At 31.4% G+C, this 20,282-nt stretch overlaps 2 protein-coding genes across 2 annotated transcripts; one reads left to right on the forward strand and one right to left on the reverse strand.

Moving 5' to 3' along the window:
* Window positions 1-8,359: 8,359 nt before the first annotated feature.
* On the forward strand, window positions 8,360-10,765 carry LOC134251085 (uncharacterized). Its single transcript, XM_062733451.1, has 6 exons — window positions 8,360-8,466; window positions 8,806-8,864; window positions 9,354-9,488; window positions 9,870-9,999; window positions 10,096-10,145; window positions 10,230-10,765. Exons 1-6 carry the CDS (start codon window positions 8,369-8,371, stop codon window positions 10,751-10,753), a joined length of 996 nt encoding a protein of 331 aa, XP_062589435.1. The 5' UTR covers window positions 8,360-8,368; the 3' UTR covers window positions 10,754-10,765.
* Window positions 10,766-15,895: 5,130 nt separating this feature from the next.
* Window positions 15,896-18,289, reverse strand: LOC134251083 (multiple epidermal growth factor-like domains protein 10). Its single transcript, XM_062733449.1, has 6 exons — window positions 18,183-18,289; window positions 17,822-17,877; window positions 17,577-17,726; window positions 16,686-16,818; window positions 16,529-16,581; window positions 15,896-16,461 (listed from the first exon to the last, which is right to left on the reverse strand). Exons 1-6 carry the CDS (start codon window positions 18,269-18,271, stop codon window positions 16,001-16,003), a joined length of 942 nt encoding a protein of 313 aa, XP_062589433.1. The 5' UTR covers window positions 18,272-18,289; the 3' UTR covers window positions 15,896-16,000.
* Between the last annotated feature and the right edge of the window lie 1,993 nt (window positions 18,290-20,282).

The raw sequence follows: 20,282 nt of genomic DNA on the forward strand, positions 1-20,282 counted from the left end.
TAAAAAAATCAACTAGTAAAATGTTGATAACCACAGACAAGCACTCCATGAGAATTCCAAACGAAATTTTCAAGACCTTGTCTCTAAACACCACATAGATATTGTCAATAAGAAACTGAAGAATCTTTTTCATATTAATTTCCTCAGAGTTCATGTGCTCACAATCTGTGTATCTTTTAATTTTGCAAATGTCTAATAAAACGTGACTTTAACTGAAAATACGGCTGTCAATGGTGTCAAAAAGCTTGGATTTTACTTATCGTGGGTATTGGTTGTGTAAAATCGTTGCGTGAAAAGAAGAAAACACTTGTGTGACCATCAACTATTAACAACGGATTGTTAATTAACAATGCTAAGTTCCAGTTTATGTCGATACGATATCACAATCTGACACAACTGTTTCTGAAAAAAGACGTTTATCGTAATCTAACAACCAAGCTCTATGATAAACGCGATGACTTTAACTTTTCTATCTTCAACTCCCCTGCTTAGGCAGCAATATACCTTCATCACCTGCATATCGAGTTTATATATCTCAGTTGATTCGATACGCTAGAGCATGCTCTACGTATGAACGATTTCTAAAACTAGGTAAATTATTGACAAACAAATTGATGAAACAAGAAAATCAGCAGTCTCATATTCATCATTTCGTAAGTTCTACAGTCAATACAATGACCTTGTCAGCAAATACAATTTATCATTGAGTCAAATGCTGACTGACTTTTTTCATACTTATGGTTAGTCCATTATTTATGCACTGAATTGACGAGTTCACTAACTTTAACCCTTGGGTGTCTTCATTATCAACTTTATTTTAATGACCAGTAATGCGATGTCCATTAGTACAATAGTCATAGGGTGAAGAAGAACATAAACACGATGAAAATTATTGTTTCAGATGTTCGATATCTAGAATCAGTAAAGATTTCTTGTAATTAAACAGTTTTGCAGCAATTTTAACTTGCATTTTTCATTTTGTATTGGTAAACTTATATCGTCGAGATATGATTTTGTAAGTTTTTTTTGTTTGACGGCCCTATCGAGAATTTCTCTTCATTTAGAGACACCAACTTTTTCCGGTGAAGGACTGCAAAGAAAGACCTATACTCAGCACCTAGTGCTAATGAGAAGTGAGGTAAATTTTTCTATCCAGCATCTACTGAAATTAACTATTCTGGGTGGAATCGAGATTAAAACGACATTCGAGAACTGATATACCATGGGCACGTCAGTTCTATAAAAAACAACCCTAACCGGATCTCTCTTTGTTCGCCATATGTCACATTTTGTGAATTTTTATTTCATATTATTCATTTTCACTGACTGGTAGATTAAGGAACACAACTAAGCAACACATCTATATATAAAAAAAAATTATCTTCCTTATCAATGGTATTCATAAAAATTACAAAAATATTTTTTTTAAGAATAACGTGATTTCTTCGGAAATAAAAAAAATCACCATGACACTAATACATCTTCTTTATGACGTTTCTAGATTTACAAATTCCAATGGGGATTATTTTCACTGTATCCGTGTTTTTCTTAATAAATTTTTATCAAAATGAATGATTTTTTGAAAATTTTGAATTAATCTGTGCATATACAAATTGAAATAATAAAAGGATGAAAGGACGAGAAGTACTTGAGATGATAAATATGATTAATCTTGTATGAAATGTAAACAGGACAAAATACAGAACCTTAAACTTCTTGAATTTTGATTCAGATGCTAAGAAGGTAAGGTAATCCCTTGATGACCAGTCATACTCACACTTATCCCTTTGTATGTAACAGATATACACAGAAATCCGTGGCAAACATGTATAATAAAGCAATACGTAACGATTGAAATCTGTTTCACATGTGTAAGAAAGCAATACGTAACGATTGGAATCTGTTTCATATTTGTATGTTACATTAACCATAGTCTAATGAAACGCCTAAACATGATGACTCGTCAGCTTCCCTTGCTTATTTTATGCAACAATACATCTGACAAATGGGGTTATATCTCGGAGTTGGTTCGATACAAAAGGACATGCTCTACCGATTGGCAAGGGGTACTCTTTTCTAGTCCCACCTTTGATATTAAGAATGTCTGTGTTTGTTCTGCCCCTGATTTGTATTGTTCGATCGACTTCTGGGCTTGGATGTAATCGTTGTCTCCATATACGTATACTTCATGTACAAAAAACAAGTCTTTTGTATTTGTATTTAAGCATATATTTACAAAAAAAAAAAACTGTTAGATTATGATTCCCTGCTTTAAGCGATTTCCTGTCACCTGTGACCGTTTTAAAGATGGCAGTTACTTAGTCCCTTAGGAAAGGTTTGACTGTATGCAATTAAAAGAAAAAATATCTTCCGATATAAAAAAAGAAAACGGAAAATGTTTTCATTTTTGATATATTAAAATGAATGAACTTGACAAAAAATACATGTCTGGAAAATAATTTGAAGCAGTTTTTCAGACAGTGGTAAAAACCAACTTCTAATGCATTTGGAAATCAAGACAGAAAATCTTCTAATCTGTTGTGAGAAATTCCTCTCAAGTATTGACAAAATCTAACAGAAATCAAAGTACGAGGGTTGATCGAAAAGTCCGTGGACGATGTCAATCTTCGTTATATTCTAACTAGAAATTTAAAAAAAAGCACAATATAATATGTAAAAAATATTTGTTTTGTTGATGTGTGAAGTTTCATTCTATTCGATTTAACAGAAATCAAATCATTTCATTTTAAAATCAACATATTTTGTACCAGCAGAGCACACTTAACGGCAATGCAACGTCAAAACATAGCGTCAAGAACTTCCCTGAAGCGCCTATGTCTTTCCTTGACGTTCCAACATTAAAAAGTTTTTGTTCAGATTTTTACTGTTAGACCGTTTCTTCACAGATTGTCCTCATCCGAGACAGAGTCTTTGTCACTCAAATACTGCCTGTACTATTTGTACATACAAGCAAAACTCGCTTGTGGTATATGTTCTTAATTCTTCCAACATTTGTAGACTTTATTCAGGATTTTTTTGAGTAAAACACAAAATTGTATTGTTATCTTCTGTTCCATGACGTTCTAAACGTCATCGGTTTTGTCGTTTTAAATGAGGACCACCTATCTTCTCAAGTTGATTTCCTTTCAACAAAGCAAAATATTGAAGCATAACTTGGAATGCGAATCGATGTAACAATTCTTAGTTGAAATTTTTAGGGTTTTTTGTTTTTACTCTAATTTTTAGAGAATATGACTACACACACTATTTCGTGTATTGTTTGTAACTTACTAAATTTTGACCTGCTCTGCGATCCGATTTTTGCATTTTAAAATTTGGATAAGTTTGGAATAAATCATGATATTTAAGAAAAAAAATAATACAATTCATTTGTATTTATTGTTAAAATATCTCTGCCAAATTTGGATAACATTTGACATACGACAGAAGTCCACACACTTTTCGAACAACCCTCGTATTTATTGAATCAATTTATTATTTAAAAAAAGAAGTTTTTTAAAAAACGAAAAGTAGTTTAGATCACAAACGAGATGAAATGTTTACGTCAATTAGAGTTCATGTTCAACAATTTGTTGTTCATATAGCAGGTTATAAAGGATATCATCTTCATCATCATCAGCTGACCGTCACAGTAGCTCAGTCGGTAGAGAGCTCGCTCCTGATGGGAAGACCATGAGTTTGAAGCTCGGCTGCGACCTACCTACGGCAATAAAAATAAGTAGCAACTGTTCCTTGCCAAGCGCTCAGTTACTATAAAAGTAAATGGTGCTGGTCCTTCGGATGAGACCTTAAAAACCGAGGTCCCGTGTACCGGCAGGCGTTGGTATTATAAAGATCTCTCAATACTCAATGGCCATAGTGCCGAGTAAAGGTCCAAAGTTGAAGCCCTTCACCGGTATGAGGTGTCGTCTCTACATGATTGAAAAATCGATCCATGTATGGACGTAGTTCAATAAACCCAGAAGTGACAAAAAATTAGATAGATTACACGATCAGTACGTACTGGTTCCTGCCGACAAAGCAGGTAACAACATTGCCTTCGTTTGTAAGCACATTATATAAATTGCATTCTAGAAGAACTTGGATTCAATTCTACAAGTGGTAATCCCACTTATACTCATACTTCCCTTTCTTCAAAATCATCTGTCAGTTTTGAATACTTTTTATATTCCACAGAGCCAAAATGAATTTGAACTACCTTATATATATTGGATTTCGAAACTTCATAAAAATCCTTACAAACAAAGATACATTGTACAGGTTCCAGTAAATGTTCAACCAAGCATCTTTTGTTACTCCTCACTAAGATATTGACAGTAGTGAAGGAAAAACTTCAAGAGTGCTGTGCAACTATTTATTCAAGAAGTGGTGTGAATCAGATGTGGATACTAAAAAATTCTAAAGAACTTTTGAACAATTTGAAATCACAGGACTTTAAAAAAAAACAGCTTAAAAACTTACGACTTTTCAACTTTATACACAACAATTCCCTACGACAAATTAAAATTCAGGCTTTTTGATATCATTGACAGCTGCTTCTTCAATAAAAATGGAACTCGTAAATTTACTTACCTCGTCATTGGTCATTTGCAAAATTATTATGTTAAAACAGATTTTGATTGCACACATAAGTACTCTGAATTTGACATCAAGAAGATGCTTGAGTTTCTGATTGACAATATCTATGTGGTTTTGGAGACCAGGTATTCCAACAATCTATTGGAATTCCCATGGGTCCAAATTGCGCTCCGTTATAAGCAGACTCATTTTTATATTCATATGAAGCAGAATTTATGCAAAATCTTATGCGTGAAAAGAAGGAAACACTTGCTGTGGCTTTCAACTCGACATTTAGATATATCGACGACGTATTGTCAATTTGTAATGGTAATTTCCATTCCTACGAGATAAAAGATACCACAGAGTCCAACACTTCTGTTTAATACCTGAATATTTTACTTGAAAAAGACACTAATGGCAATCTAACAACCAAGCTATATGATAAACGTGATGACTTTAACTTTTCTATCGTCAACTTCACTTACTTATGAAGCAATACACCTTCATCACATGCATACGGAGTATATCTATCTCAATTGAATCGATATGCACGAACATGCTCTACGTATGAACATTTTCTAAAACGAGGTAAATTTTTGACAAGCAAGTTGACGAAACAAGAATATCAGCAGTCTCGTTTAGAGTCATCATTTCGTAAGTTCTATGGTCGATACAATGACCTTGTCAGCAAATACAAGTTATCTTTGAGTCAAATGTTGACTGACGTGTTTCATACCAATTTTTAGTCCATTATTTATAAACTGAATTGACGACGGATTTTTTCCATTATTTCCTGGTCATGACAAGGAGCACACGGCGGGTGTGACCGGTCGGCAGGGGATGCTCACTCCTCCATGGCACCTGATACCACCTCTGATGTTTTGGATGTCGGTGTTTGCTCTGCTCCTATTGTGTATTGTTTTATGGACTTTGAGTTTGAATAATGTTTGTTATCTTCATATCCTTACGTAAAACAACGTACAATCAATCAATCAATCAAGCAAGCAAGCAAGAGTCGGCCCATGTTTGCACAATGCATTATTCTGACTCACATCATATATGTGACTCACATAGGTACGCATAAAACCTTTTCAGATTATTAAATTTCTTGATTGATTATTTTTCTTTAATGAAACATGGAGTTCTTTAAAATGAGGCGACTGAAACGAAATGATTCAAAAGCAACTAATTTCAATAATCAATGTAGAACACGAATTAAGTAGAATCAGTCTTTTAAAAAATAAAATCCGAAAAATTACCGGTATATTTTTGAAACCATAACAAAGTTATCTCTCTTTATGAAATACAGTACATGCATTCACATGTTATAGAGAAAATCCTTAATTTTTTCTTTGAAAATTGTCAAAATTACTTAATGGTTGTGTATTATTCATTTTAATTTAAGCAAAGTATTCAGTCAATATGATATGATGTGTACTCGTATATATAAACTAATCTATAAAATGGGTCACAAATTATTGAAAGCGTGTAATACGAGGTTCATTCAAAAATACGCACTAGACAATGTTCCTTCTTATCATAATATTTTTACAAAATAAAGACTTTTTCAAATGTCAAAGATTTTAATCGACGTGTAAAATCTGAAATGAAAATTAAGTAAGCCAGTTATCGGCACGGAGTACTGATAAAAAAACAACGTCGAGAAAGTTTCTCACACTCGTTCTGCCTTTTCACTTTATAGCGTCTTTGTAGTGACTTCCCTATTCATAAAAAACTTTTCCATAAAACTTGACACCTAGTTTGCTAACACTTATTCGAGTACCCTACGTTAGATTGTCGTTGTTTTCAAATTCTTTACCGCGTTACTATGCTTTCACAAGTTCCGCAATAGTTAATCGAATATCACATTTCTTTTTTGACTATAATCTGTTTCTTTCCAAACCGTCCATCACCCGAGGCATTTAAAAAAGATATTTTCTGGTTTCTCCAAAATTTTCAGAGTTTGATTTTGGGGTTTTCCGAATGCAAAAAACAATTTATTGCTACCCGGAGCTCCATGACGTCTTTCGACGTAATGATTTTTGCCTTTTTAATCAAGTCTGCCATTAGAAATCGATATCTTTTAAATGATGCGATGTATAACATTGTCTTTTAGCATCTGACGTAATGCAGCATATGGAGATAAAGAAGAGGATTCAAAACCAAAAGTCCATAAAACAATACAAAATAGGAGCAGAGCAAACACGTACCTCCGAAACATCAGAGGTTAAATATATAACGTAAAATAAATCTTTTGAATGTCCCTCGTATAAAGATCAATATTTAAAAAGTCAACCCTTTATTTTTTGTTGAATAGTCATGCAAGTACATAATTAAAATATTTGCAAATACAACAAGTCTAAACATGTGGAAACAACAAGTCTAAACAAGCTTTCTTTTCTAGGACGTGATCGGGAAGAATAAAAGGTAGCAAATGTTCTTACACGAAACGTTCAGCATTTTGAAGTGAAAGTTACAATTCCTTCAGACGAGAAATTGTAAAAAAAAAAAGTTGATCAGCCACGGCAGACTGTCAAGTGATGAGACTAAACAATCAGTAATTACCTCTGATACAATAATCTCTGAGTTTCATGTCGGCCTCTAACACTCTGACGCAACACTCTGACAACATCTTTGATGTGGATGCATTTCTTCTCATTGCAACAACATCTTTTACATTTTTTTAATCTGGAGTGACTTACGTCTTACCTCTTTCCCATAGATTTCATTTGTAATTGCTGATTATGTGCTCAGTCTTAACATTGAATGGGTTATAGATATGTCTACAAAATGGTGAAAATAAATAAAATCGATGGTGGGGTTCAATGTTGGTGGGATTTAATTTCGTGGGTACCTCGTATATAAAGAATATTTAATGAATAAAATTGTTCTTGGGGATGTTTATTCGAAAACAAGGGTGACCCACTCTTCCACAAACATATTCCACAACGAACATTTATGATTCTACAGTTGTCGGTTTTCTATTTTGAACACAATACATATTTAATCTAACCCCCCTCTCTTTCCCCAACATGAGATAGCTTTTTTTAGTTTGAATTGATTCCCTTTCTATATTCCATGTTTTGCTTGTAAAATTAAAGGTAGAAAATATTTCAATGCTCAAGTCATCTTAGGAGATATATTCTCTCGCGCGATAAAATGAAAGAAATTGGATGAAATAATTTGACCCGATTGATTTTAGCAAATTTGAATCGCAACTACATATCAACTGTTTTAGGCAGGATGAAACTTATAGCTATTAAAAGAATTATTTTTTTCCATGAAAAAGGACTTTAATTCCTGAAATTAACGTTCAAATATCTTGATATGTCAAAAACATTATTAGACTTCTTTATAAATTAGAAATGCATAAAGTTTATTTGTTGACGAAAATATATATAAAAAAATATTATGATATGGATACCATTGAAATTACTCAGATATTTTGTTCGATTTACATTTTTAGATTGCTGTTATTAACAGAATTATAATGATGAAAAACATAATGCCATATAGACGTAATGCTCCTCCACTTTTCATTTATAATTGTTCTCAATCATTGGAAAAGTATAGATAAATAAATGGCAAGTTTATATATATAAAAATCAAGAGGTAATAATTCAAACTTTATTTGCTACAATAATGATAATTATGATGATCATAATTATGTGCGACGTGCATATTTCAAAGTCCAAAGTTTTAACAGGCATTTAAAACATGTGCATGAGAATATAAAATTGTTAACATCCAACTTTCATCATAACACTAAGGATTTATTTAAGGGAAAATGGCGCGCAGAATCATGGTGTACGTGGTTAATGTAATGTTTTATGTCTGCTTCATTTCCCTAATATCGTCTGATGACTTAAACATTTGCAAGAATGAGTGAGTAGTTTACAACTTGTATGAATGTATATGGACATATATATATATATATATATATAACTCTCATGAGCTATCTATTTCATCAGAAGAATATAATTCAGGATATATATTTTAGAAACATGTTTCCATTAAGTAACTTTAATACCAATTTGAAATAGTATTGAATTCTGTATGTTGAATATTTTTTAGATGGGCAAGTAGAATTAGAATGACATGTATATAATTGAAAATTTATTTTTTCTCGAGCATAACATATATTTTGAGAATAATGTATTTTTTATTAATGATTTCTGATCTATCTAAGTTTCACAATTATGTTATTGTTATTTTGCTTCATAGATTTACTGGTCAACATGAATGCTGTACCGATTATAAAAATATTTCAGGAATTTGTCAAGGTATGTATATCAGAATGAATAGTATAACAACAACACCAGAACTTAGTTTTAAAGTTTTAGCTTCCCAAGACAGATAAATATTTTTTCTACAAATACATGTATATTATTGAGCAATAATTTTTGTCCACACTTTGAAAATCCAATGGTCAAAATTAAAAATGAGTAGGATTTTTAAGATCAGTGAATAAAATCTTAACGTAGCATAAATAACTTCGAAATAAAAGGGTGATTTAAAAAAATGGCAAGAAACTTAAACAAAAACGTTCTCTACCCCACTTAAATTGCATTTTTAAAAATCAACTCAACTCAAAAGAGATGAAGAGAGGTGTATTTCTTATTACATTTTTTGTATACATGTATTTAATTCATGTGATATACAGGTGTATTTCACTTAAGAAATATCAAGTATATTTTTTCAGTCTTAGTTATTTCATGAATATTTTTTCCAAATTTTAAATAAATCATGTTCTTTTTACTTGTAATGCATAGCTTGTATTGGTTTTTACGGAAAAAGCTGCAATTTACCATGTCCGTTGGAATTCTATGGACACGGATGCAAAGAAAAATGTCATTGTAGTGAGCAACAGATATGTGACAAGACAAAGGGATGTTTAGCTGTTACGAGTGAGCATTGTATATCTAAAATTGAATAATTTAGCATTCAGTTGTGAGGTAAAGGTAAGAATACGGTGTAACCAATAGAAATGTGATTATGTCGAAAGATCCGGCTACAGGGACCCAGCTTAGCTTAGAGCTAGCTTAGATAGTAACATTTTTGTCTAAAAATATGTTTACCAATCAAACAATGATATAGAATTCTAAGAACAATTTATAGCTATTTCGTTAATCTTTATGTGAGTACCTTTCGTAAGTAAGGCATCTACAAAAAGAGAAGGAACAAAAGTCTTTTTTTAATACATAATCAAAATCAGTCATCACAATACTCCGTATACAATCATCAACTCATTCTGATAATTATTATCTTTCTTCTCGGCATTTATTTAGATACAAGCACAGGTTTTTCACAGAATTCTAACAGGATTGATAATTTAAAAACAACAATTATTGCTGCCGTCACTCTTGTTATCTTTATTTTTGGAGCGTTATGGACAGCGTGCTTTTTACAGATGAGGTTGTAAGTACACGGACATTTGCCACTTACTTATTTCGATGAAATACATCTCTGACCATGATCCCTATAAATTTAATTATTCTGTTTAAAACATTTCAGAAGGAGACAAAGGAGGAAAAATATCAACATTTCAAAATCTGCACCCTCAGGTATATTCAATTATTTTTAATTTTCTGTTATGAGAATATTACTTAAATTTACGTTCATTCTTAAATTTGTATTTGATATTTCAGGAGATACTCCTAAGGACAATCAGGAACAAGGAGAATACATCTATAATGACGTGAGAGAATCACAAATGTTTGAAAAGGAAGCAATAAATCCTGTTGTTTGTAATTCTCTTCAAAGACAGCATCTAAATAACTTTGCTCATCTGAAATCTTCAAAAAGTTTACCAAGACATTATAAAACGAAAGGGAGACAACAAATGCCATGTGCTAGTTCTGATAGTTTTGATTATTATGGTAGTCCTGAAACCTACAATCACCTTCAGTATAAAAAGATGTGTACTTTACCTGCTAAACCAAGTGTTCCGCACAAGAACTGCTCAATGAAAGTTAATCCCCCAAATTTGCAATACAGTAGTATGAGCGTTATGACAGAAATGTACAACAAAGGACAAAGAAGTCAACATCAAACACCTGAAGACAGCTCGACACTTCCTAGACCAGGAAATCCCCAAACAAGGCATTTTCGACCATACAGCTCCGTTAGATACAACCGAAATGCTAAACCGGAGATCAAAACAATTCACTAATTCCTTTTTATGCCATTTGCATCTTATTTGATACCTTTATTAAATTTTAGATTAATTATTTTTAACAGATTTAATTAGTTGTAGTTTTATAGATTATGTATAAATTTAAAAATAAAAGGTTTCTACTAACTAGACATTGGAATTGATCAAATAATTGTGGAACGGATTGGTGCTGGATAATTTCCTCCAAGGATTATTGATTTCATTGTATGTTGTTTTACGTACCATTCAATTTTTTTACTCATTCAGACATCATCATATACCCGTAAGGAGCTTCAAATTTAGTTCTTTACTCGGCACGCAAGACCATTCATCAGTATCACTTCAGTGTGATATTTGCTCGACAAAGGAACAGTTGTTGCCTATTTTCATAGACCAAGGTTATATGCATTTGAAGTTTGAACTCGCAACGTTTTAATTTTGAAATGTTGATAGAGCGCTGGCTCCGTGATTGCTAGGTCTTTAATTTAAGCTGATCCAAGTCAATGCCATATAAACTTTACTAATAATACATTCTTCTACCGGAAGATGTACTGGCATTATTTACTTCTTGAATATACGAATGATGGTTAATCCTTTCTAGATATCCTTCTTTAATGAATTTTCATTAATAAGATATGCATATTAAGTGCTTGTATAGAAGTTATTAACCTCATTTTTAATTTGAAATTTAAAATATGCGCGCCGATATACTTTAATTAAGCAAACCCTTGGTTTCATCACATAAAATAAGCCCAAGAAGAGTACATTCTATTCTGCAGACAACATTAGAAGACTTTCAGCTCATATTTTCCCAGGTTTTGGTATAGAGGCTTTGTTCAGTAAGACTAGTAATTAAAAGAGTTTGTAATCAAACCACTATTAGACAAATTTTCTTTTGTCGGTTTTAAATACTTCTCAATAAATTAAAATGATGTTGAATCATCATACCTGTACAAGATTCCAAAACTAAATAAAAATCTTTACAAAGATACATAGCGGGTTACAGTAAGTGTTTTAACAAGCCTTTTTCTCTCGCTAACATATTAACAGCAATAAAGATAAAACGTCAGGAGAAATGTTCAACAATATTTTCGAGAACTGAAAATCAGATATGAATAATCAAACATTCCAAGGATAATTTGGAAAACTTGAAATCATAAGATTTGACTTAAATCAATGGCAATCATATCAACAATGGATTAAAGTAATTATTTCGTAAGTTCTATGTTCGACACAAATTCATTATTCACTCAGGTTAACTTAAATAATTTTGTGTTTTCAATTTATACGATAATGGATTTTTCGCGGATATGGTCGCGAAATGACCACAAATACTAGAAGCTGAACTTCGTCGAAGTCACGCGCACCATTAAGGATGACGTTTACACAGGTTTCAGAAGACAGAAATACAATATGCTAAATGAAAAATTATTCTGAATTGATAAAATTTGTCTCAACTCAATATCAATTTTAAAAAAGGATATTTTATTATTTGAAGAAAATCTGGAAGAACAAAAGTCAATATATGGTAATGCAGAGGAAATTTCAAATTTTCATAATATTATTGCCATATGAATGAGGACAACAAAAGTAAACTGAGGTTTTAGATAATTTAAAGTTTTATCCTTCAGATTTTGTAAATATTAGATTAAAATGGGAATCTGACAGAGGAATTTATACTTTAACAATTAATAACTATAGACTCATACTCTAATCATTCATTTATATTAAGAGTTCCTTTCCTATTATATTGTACCATTTAAAGAGTCATCTATGTGAAATTGAGTTATTTTCCGAGAAATACTCGGGGGACTAGTATGAAAACTGGGTTATTAACCTAGTTATTAGAAATTAAAATACTTCACCATTAAAGGAATAATGATTAAAGGTTATTATTTAGCGGTCAATGATCATAAAGACAGGGACAGTTCATTATATCAAACACAAATGCCATAATTCCTATGTCATTTTTGCTGTAAAAAGTACTTTTAGGAGTCATTATTTAGTTTTAAAGAGCCTTACAAGCAAATCGAACTCGAGTATTATCAATACAGATATAATAAATTACTTTATGTGTGACATGTATATTTCAAAGTCCAAAGTTTTAACAGGAATTTCAAACCTGAGATGGGAATACTGGTAGTACAGTATAAAACTGTTGTAAACATACAACTGTCATCATTACACTTATGATTTTGTTAGCGAAAATGGAGCACAGAATCATGGTATACGCGGTTAATGTCATGTTCTATGTCAACTGCATTTCCTTAATAATGCCTGATGACTTAAACATTTGCAAGAGTAAGTAAGTAGTTTACAACGTTTAGTATGTTTGGAAATATATATCAGTTACATAAGCTATATATTTCACCACATATTTGGTTTCTTTGGTAAAGTACTGTATTTGTGTATTCAGTAACTTAAATATCAATATAAAATAAATAAACACGATAATAAACTTTAAGATGAAACTGTACAGTTTTAACTGACTGTATATCCTTACAAATTTATTTCATCTATATCATAAACATTAATTTTGAGAATATCGGCAGTAATATTAATATTTCTTCTGCAATCTTCTTGAATTCATAATTATGGTGTTGTTATATGCTTCATAGAATTACAGGTCGAAATGAATGCTGTGCCGATTATAAGAATATTTCAGGAATTTGTGAAGGTATAAATATCATCATCAATTAAACAACAGTTTAATTAAAACTTTGATTAAAAATAAAAGCCCTATCCTACAGTTAATAGCAATTTATTTTTCAACTAATATGTCACAGAGCAATATTTTTTTCTATTCTTGGGGAAATTTGGTCAAATTTACTAGTATAATTTAAAGGAAGATAAAGATAAGTGACTAAATTTTTTGAAAATATAGTTATATTTTTTGATGAATAGGGGTAATTTATGTAAACTTCACAACAAATGACAAACTAAAATATTACACCAAATAGTCATCATTACTTTAATTGGATTTAGAAAAAAAACTTGACTTGGTTAGAATGAAAGAGAAAAGGTGTTTCTTTTAAAATATTTTTCATTCATACGGTATGCAGGTCTGTTATATACTAGAATAAATAAAGTATTTTTTCAAGCTAAGTTACCCTACTTTATAAAAAATAAAATATGATTCCTAATTTTAAAAAAACAATCATTTTATTTTTTTTTCTACATGTTATCTATAGCTTGTATTGGTTTCTTCGGAAAAGGCTGTAATTTACCATGTCCGCTTGCAACGAAAAATGTAATTGTAGTAAATGAACAGATCTGTGACAAGACAAAGGGATGTTTAACTGTTACGAGTGAGCATTTTATATATAAATTGCATAATTGAGAATCCTGTTATAAAGTAAAGGTAAGATTACTGTATATGATAGAAATGTGACGTTTTTGGAATATCATGTCCCAGCTTGAATGCAAAAAATCTCATTTTTGTCGAAAACATATGTTGAACAATTCAAACAATGATATTGAATAAGAAGACAATTTTATGGTTATTTTGTTAATCGTTTTGAGAGTACCTTTTGCAAGCAAAACATTGAAAAAATGAGACAGAGCAAAATTTGAAATTCCAAAAACGTCACATTTCTATCATACACAGTAATCTCAATGTTGTGTGCAGAGTTTAACAAATTGAATGCGACCTTAAAACATACACTGTAAACAGGGCACGAGCTCTGTTGTTGTTGTTAATGTTTCCGTTTCACACCGTGTGTTCAATTGTTAAACTCTGCACACACCACTGAGCACAAACTAACAAACTGATGTTTTCGGTTTGTTTTCGCACATTTCTACTATGAATTTTACAGCGTGCTTGTAAATAGCACGCTGTCTATCCCCAACCTCAACCCCCCAAATGATAATAATAATAAGATAACAATAATACCTGCTGCAATTAATTTTGTTTCTAAATTTTCACTACTGGCAGGATTCTGTGAAAAACCTGTCCATGTAACTTAATATAGGCCGAGAAGAGATATCAATTAAAATTAAACTCTGCACACAACATTGAGCACTGGATGCAAATACTAGTGAACGGGTTTGCTTTTGCACATTTCTACTCTAAATTTTCTGCATCATAATAATACCCCCGCTAGTAATCGTTATGTCCGTCCGCCCGTCCGTCTGTTACCTCATGTGCATCAAATGGTGCAACAAGATTTGTTGACAAACTTGCCATTATCAAATTGCACGAGTTTTGAACTTTTTAGAGATTTCCCAAAGTGACGTCTTTCAGTTAACGGTTGAGTAATTCACTGGTTTTGGTGCACAGTAACTAAATTTCTCATCTGACCAATTTTCGTAATTTTCGGTCATGCGGTCAAAAAGTTTTCAAAAATTATGCTACTCTGCGTTTCTTTTTCCTTTCAGTATATTTCATACATTTCATTTCTCAATATTTCGAAAATAATATATTTTATACGTATAACTGGAAAACATGAATGTTATGATCATAGCATTTTGATCAAATTGAAAATTACCAATAAAGGAACAGTCATGCAAACTAAAGTAGATAGTGGGTGTAACCAGTCAACAGAAGATGTTCACTCCTCCTTGGCACCTTATCCCATCTCTGTTGTTCTAGACGTTCATGATTGGTCTTCCTTTGATCTGTATTGTTTCAATAAACTTTTTACCTACATATTGATCGTTTTCTCATTATTTTATTCTCCTTAGAAAGGAAAATTTGAATAAAAATTGGAGAATTATCTGCAGAATTACAAGAGAGGTTAATGCAGGCTGACGTTTAACATACATATTGCAAGAGGCATTATTTACATAATGAATTGCTAACTTCTTAAGAGCATATGATCCCATCTCTGACGTTTTGAGGTCCGTGTATACCCTGCTTTTTATTTGAATTATTAAATGCACAATGGGATTTAAATTTTCAATTTTTTTCTTAAATTCCATCTGAGTTTCTCTAAAATACAATATTCATACAGGAAACTGGAACATTTTTTGCATTTCAATTTATCTGATGATGGATTTGAGGAGGATTTGGTCGTAAAATGACAGGAAATGCTAGAGGCTGCCACATTAAATTTAAAGTAAAAAAGAAAATTTAAAAAATAATAATCGAATTAAATGTAATTGAAAATGACACTGTAAAAAAATCTTTGAAAGTTGTTCAATTTATTAATACGATTTTCATTATTTATTTAAGACAATAGTTCTCATATATAAACATAGGTTTTTGGATACTGAATAATTCATTTAAATGTTTAAACTCTAGATATAGAATTTAATTAAAATCATCTACTCTTGATCAACATTACGATGGTATTTCACAGAACTGTACGGTCGATAAATCCTTGACTGGTTGACCCCAGATCTTGCTATGGTGGGATTTTTCTTTTTTGCCTGGTTAGCATATTCATCTTCTTTAAAATTTTCCTTTTCCATTAAAGCATAATCATTCATATTGACAGAAGTCTTAGGAGGCAGAGTACTTGTTCGCATATTTATAAGATGTAGTCGAGAGTAGGTATCGCTGCATCCTCCATAATTCCCCAGGTCGAAAGAGCAAGACGAAGTTGATTCTTGGACATTTTCTCTACGCGGTTTTGGTACACTTGTGCATGTTCTCATCATCTTTGACCTGTTCTGCATACTGACATTTTCTGGTCGAATCATTCTCGTATTTTCAATCATCCGTGATTCGCGTACATCATTATAAATATATTCGCCTTGTTCCTGCTGTATCGAGCATGCATTTCCTGAAAAAAGAGATGAACGTCCTATTCTGATACAAGCTGAATTAAAGAAAATAAGTATCCAATATACCTGAAGGTGAAGTGTCCGTATCATCAGTATTGGTATTAGATCCATTCTCCGTCCTAAAAGTTAGATAAAAAATATCAATACATAGATTAAAGTTAAAGTGACGTCAAAGGAACCATTTAATTTTCAATGATAAAGTTTATAATTTAAATATACTCACAATTTACTTCTAAGGTAGCATACCATTCCCAAAACGATGGAGACAAGAGCAAGAACACCGCAAATAATTATTATCATGGATTGTAGACTGTGACTGCTTCCCTCTGATCTCTTATAATCACTTTTAGTTATATCTTAATGTTAAAAATAGGAACTCAACATTTAATTGCTGAGTTTCGATACTTTTAATGGGTTTTCACCTTTTAAAACATATAAATTCTTTAAATTATTGAACTGTTAGTGCTTTTTAAAAAAATAAATTCCTTCTAAACGATACTTAGTATAAATTGTAGTTATTCAAAGCGCTTCCAGAACTTAACTATACATAGCTAAAATAGAAATAATGTTTACATTGTCAAAACACACGTGAATTCGTTTGAACTTTGTAATTGTGTTTTTTTAACTTGCTACCTTTGTGTAGCAATCATTTCTATTTTCTTCATGCCACCTTTTAGTTGAAGGATGTATTTCAATCAAAAATGAATTGTAGCAAGTTCTGAGTGTGTTTGTATTTTGTGAAGGAATAAAAGGATGCTTGTGAGGGTGAGGGTGTGTGTGTCTGTGCGAGGACGTGTCTGAGGGAGGGTCTGTGTTCGTGGATCCGCCCATGACTATGAAATAATGCAAAATACGCAGTAGAAATCTCCATTGCTCTGAAAAAATGACTCGTATATATATACAAAATACTTTCGCCCTTTTGGAAACGCACACCTTTTGAATTAGGCCTAGGCCACTCACCGATCTATTAAAGAAATTTACACTGTGTTCTTTGAATTCGCCCCATTTAAAACTAATCCTCGATAATCAGTGATTAAGGTGAGAGGGGACTCAAATAAAACAGATGGATGAAAATAATTCAAAAATACACATTTAAAAGTTAAAAAAACCTTACTTTTCAAATAATCATTTTGCAAAACCAAACAACCTCTTCTTTTATCACATATCTGATTTTCACTGCAGTCACACCGACCACGACATCCATGTCCGTAGTACCCGTATGTACACGGATTTGAACAACCCTTTCCATAAGAACCAATGCAAGCTGTGGATTAAAATTTTTTAATTATTAAAAACACATTCACTTATGTTTCAGTATGAGTCATGCGTAGCAAAGAAATAAGTGTTGAAAAAAGATACCCGTGCACTTTCCTGAAATATTCTTGTAGTCATGACAACAACTTTGTGTTCCATTTCTGTAATGTTGTTTAAAATTGTTGAAATTGATTAGAAAGAATGAAATGTTTCATTCAAGTCGATATTTTCAAATTTTAAACAGATGGGACATGATGAATATGACAAATTTGACTGCTCGATAAAGCGAATTCTTAAAAAAAAAATTGACGATTCCCTCCATTTAATAAAATTTTCATTAATTTTTCTATAATGTGTTTCTTAATTAGAGTTAAGCAATAGAAATTCATTGTTTTGGAAAACATGAAAAAAATCTAATCAAATCGTTTCGTTTTAAATATCTAGACACACAAAAAAAAATACTTACGAATCCGTACAAATCGTTATGTCTGAAGTCGATGTATATGAAATTGAGCATAAAAAATATGTCACAAACAATAAATACATGTGTTCCATTCGGCTTTTGTGATTTTTTCAAAAGATACATAAACCTAATACGAAAAGGATACACTCCAAAAATACATTAAATCATTCATAGAAATATTTCCTGGTGGTCAGACACTTGATTTGATCTTTGGACTTTGAAAATGTGTACAATACGTGATTATTGCGTGATTATCTAAACTTGAAATGGTAAAGTACATAAAAGAAATTGCCAGTTACAGAACAACAATATCAATAGTCTCGTTTAAAGTCATCATTTCGTAAGTTCTATTGTCGATACAATGACCTCGTCAGCAAATACAGTTTATCATTATGTCAAATGTTGATTAACCTTTTTAATGCTAATTATTAGACAATTATAACATACTGAATTTTCAACGAATTTTCCCGTTATTTTCGATCATGATAAGGAGCTCTTACTCTGCTTTTCCTATGAATAAAAAAAAAATGCCGCTTTCTAACGATTGCTACTTATTGTGCTCATTGTTTTTATATTCAATTGAAGCAGAATTAACTAACGTCACTGGCATGTTAGACTGTTGCAGAAAGAAGCAGATGTGTGAATTTGGCAATTTCACAAAATCTAAACGTTGGCAAGTTCTTTAAAAATATCTTAAATATTTTGTCATGAAAAATATTGAAACAAATCCATTTTAGAATACATTACACAAGAACTGTTGATTTTAACAACGTTTAACACATACAACAAAAGTGACTATGAAGTAATCTGTCTTTTGAGTTATGTGACGTGTGTCCTGTCTACCCTTAAAATCCCTATAATTTTCAGATGTATAGGATACTGTTTTTTCATCCTTTTTTCCTGCATTGTATGTATATTCCTTTTAGAGATCGCTAGAAGATATGTAAGACGTTGTAATTCCATTGGCATTTTACATATCGTGAGACAGAATGGCAATAAGGTTATTTTCTGATTATGTCAGCCACAAATACCACTGTTAAGCTGAAGACATAGAATCATACAGGAAAATGCAAGAAATTTACTAGAATATGATGTATTAGAAACAATATACCCCCTTTCTCTGTCACATGTCTGATTTTGACTACAATTACAATGCCTACGGCATCCATGTCCGTAGAACCCGAAGATACAAGGATTGGAGCAATTCTGTCCAAAGGAACCAAAGCAAGCTGTGACATAATTTCAAAATAAATTTTATTTTAAAAAACTTCAAATATGAATTGAGCGTTGCAAAAAAGTATAAAGGTGAAAATTTACCTATGCACTCTCCTGAAACATTATTATAATCTTGACAACAGGAAGGATTTCCTATTCTGTAAAAATAATCAATATTTCTTACTAGGATATATTTTATAAACAATATATAAATCCATCTTATTTTTATGGATTGTTTACGTATCTTGTGAAATTAGCTAATTTGAATCCAACCTTTTGAAAATGAAAGAAGAAAGGGTACATCTTATTTTCATTAACAAGTAAACTGTTTTATGTTTTTCTTTCAAATACTTCATAAAAAGTTTAGTTTGTTTTCTATAGAATTATTGATACTCAGGTCAGTTCTCATTATATTTATTTTTGTTAAATTTATGCAATAAAATAAAATACTCACGAATCATAACAAATTGAAGAGTCTTCAGAAAAAATATATGAATTATTAGTGGTACAAAATATCAAAACCAACCAGAATAAGAACCTATATTCCATTTGGCTTTGTTAATTGTTAAGAAGTATGGCATAAAAATGCATAATCATATATAAAATCTACAAACAATTTATAATTGAAAATATTTCCTTGTGGACAGATGAATATCTTGAACTTTAAACTTTAAAAATACGTGATTCTTGAATGACTGCCTAGCTACAAAATTATAACGATAAAAAAGAATCGCGTTCATCTACGCCATTCAGTATTCGTAAAAAATCAGAGATGGGATCTTGTGCCCTAAAAGAGTCAGAATACCCTGTCCATCGTGAATACTTGCCGTGTGCTCCTAGATCTGATCATAAATAAAATGAAATTCGTTGTGTAAAAGATTTCAAAGG

The sequence above is a fragment of the Saccostrea cucullata genome, unplaced genomic scaffold, assembly GCF_032062105.1.
Source record: "Saccostrea cucullata isolate Sc308-1 unplaced genomic scaffold, CSIRO_AGI_Scuc_v1 ctg5662, whole genome shotgun sequence".
NCBI classification, from domain to species: Eukaryota; Metazoa; Mollusca; class Bivalvia; order Ostreida; family Ostreidae; genus Saccostrea; species Saccostrea cuccullata.

Bases quoted from the DNA above. Each gene is read 5' to 3' on its own strand.
- LOC134251083 (XM_062733449.1), bottom strand. From the start codon at position 18,271: ATGGAACACATGTATTTATTGTTTGTGACATATTTTTTATGCTCAATT. The intron at 17,727-17,821 runs GTATCTTTTTTC...TTTAATCCACAG, and splicing joins TATTTCAGGAAAGTGCACGG to CTTGCATTGGTTCTTATGGA. The intron at 16,462-16,528 runs GTATATTGGATA...CTCTTTTTTCAG, and splicing joins TACGGACACTTCACCTTCAG to GAAATGCATGCTCGATACAG.
- LOC134251085 (XM_062733451.1), top strand. From the start codon at position 8,369: ATGGCGCGCAGAATCATGGTGTACGTGGTTAATGTAATGTTTTATGTC. The intron at 8,467-8,805 runs GTGAGTAGTTTA...TTTGCTTCATAG, and splicing joins TTAAACATTTGCAAGAATGA to ATTTACTGGTCAACATGAAT. The intron at 10,146-10,229 runs GTATATTCAATT...TTGATATTTCAG, and splicing joins TTCAAAATCTGCACCCTCAG to GAGATACTCCTAAGGACAAT.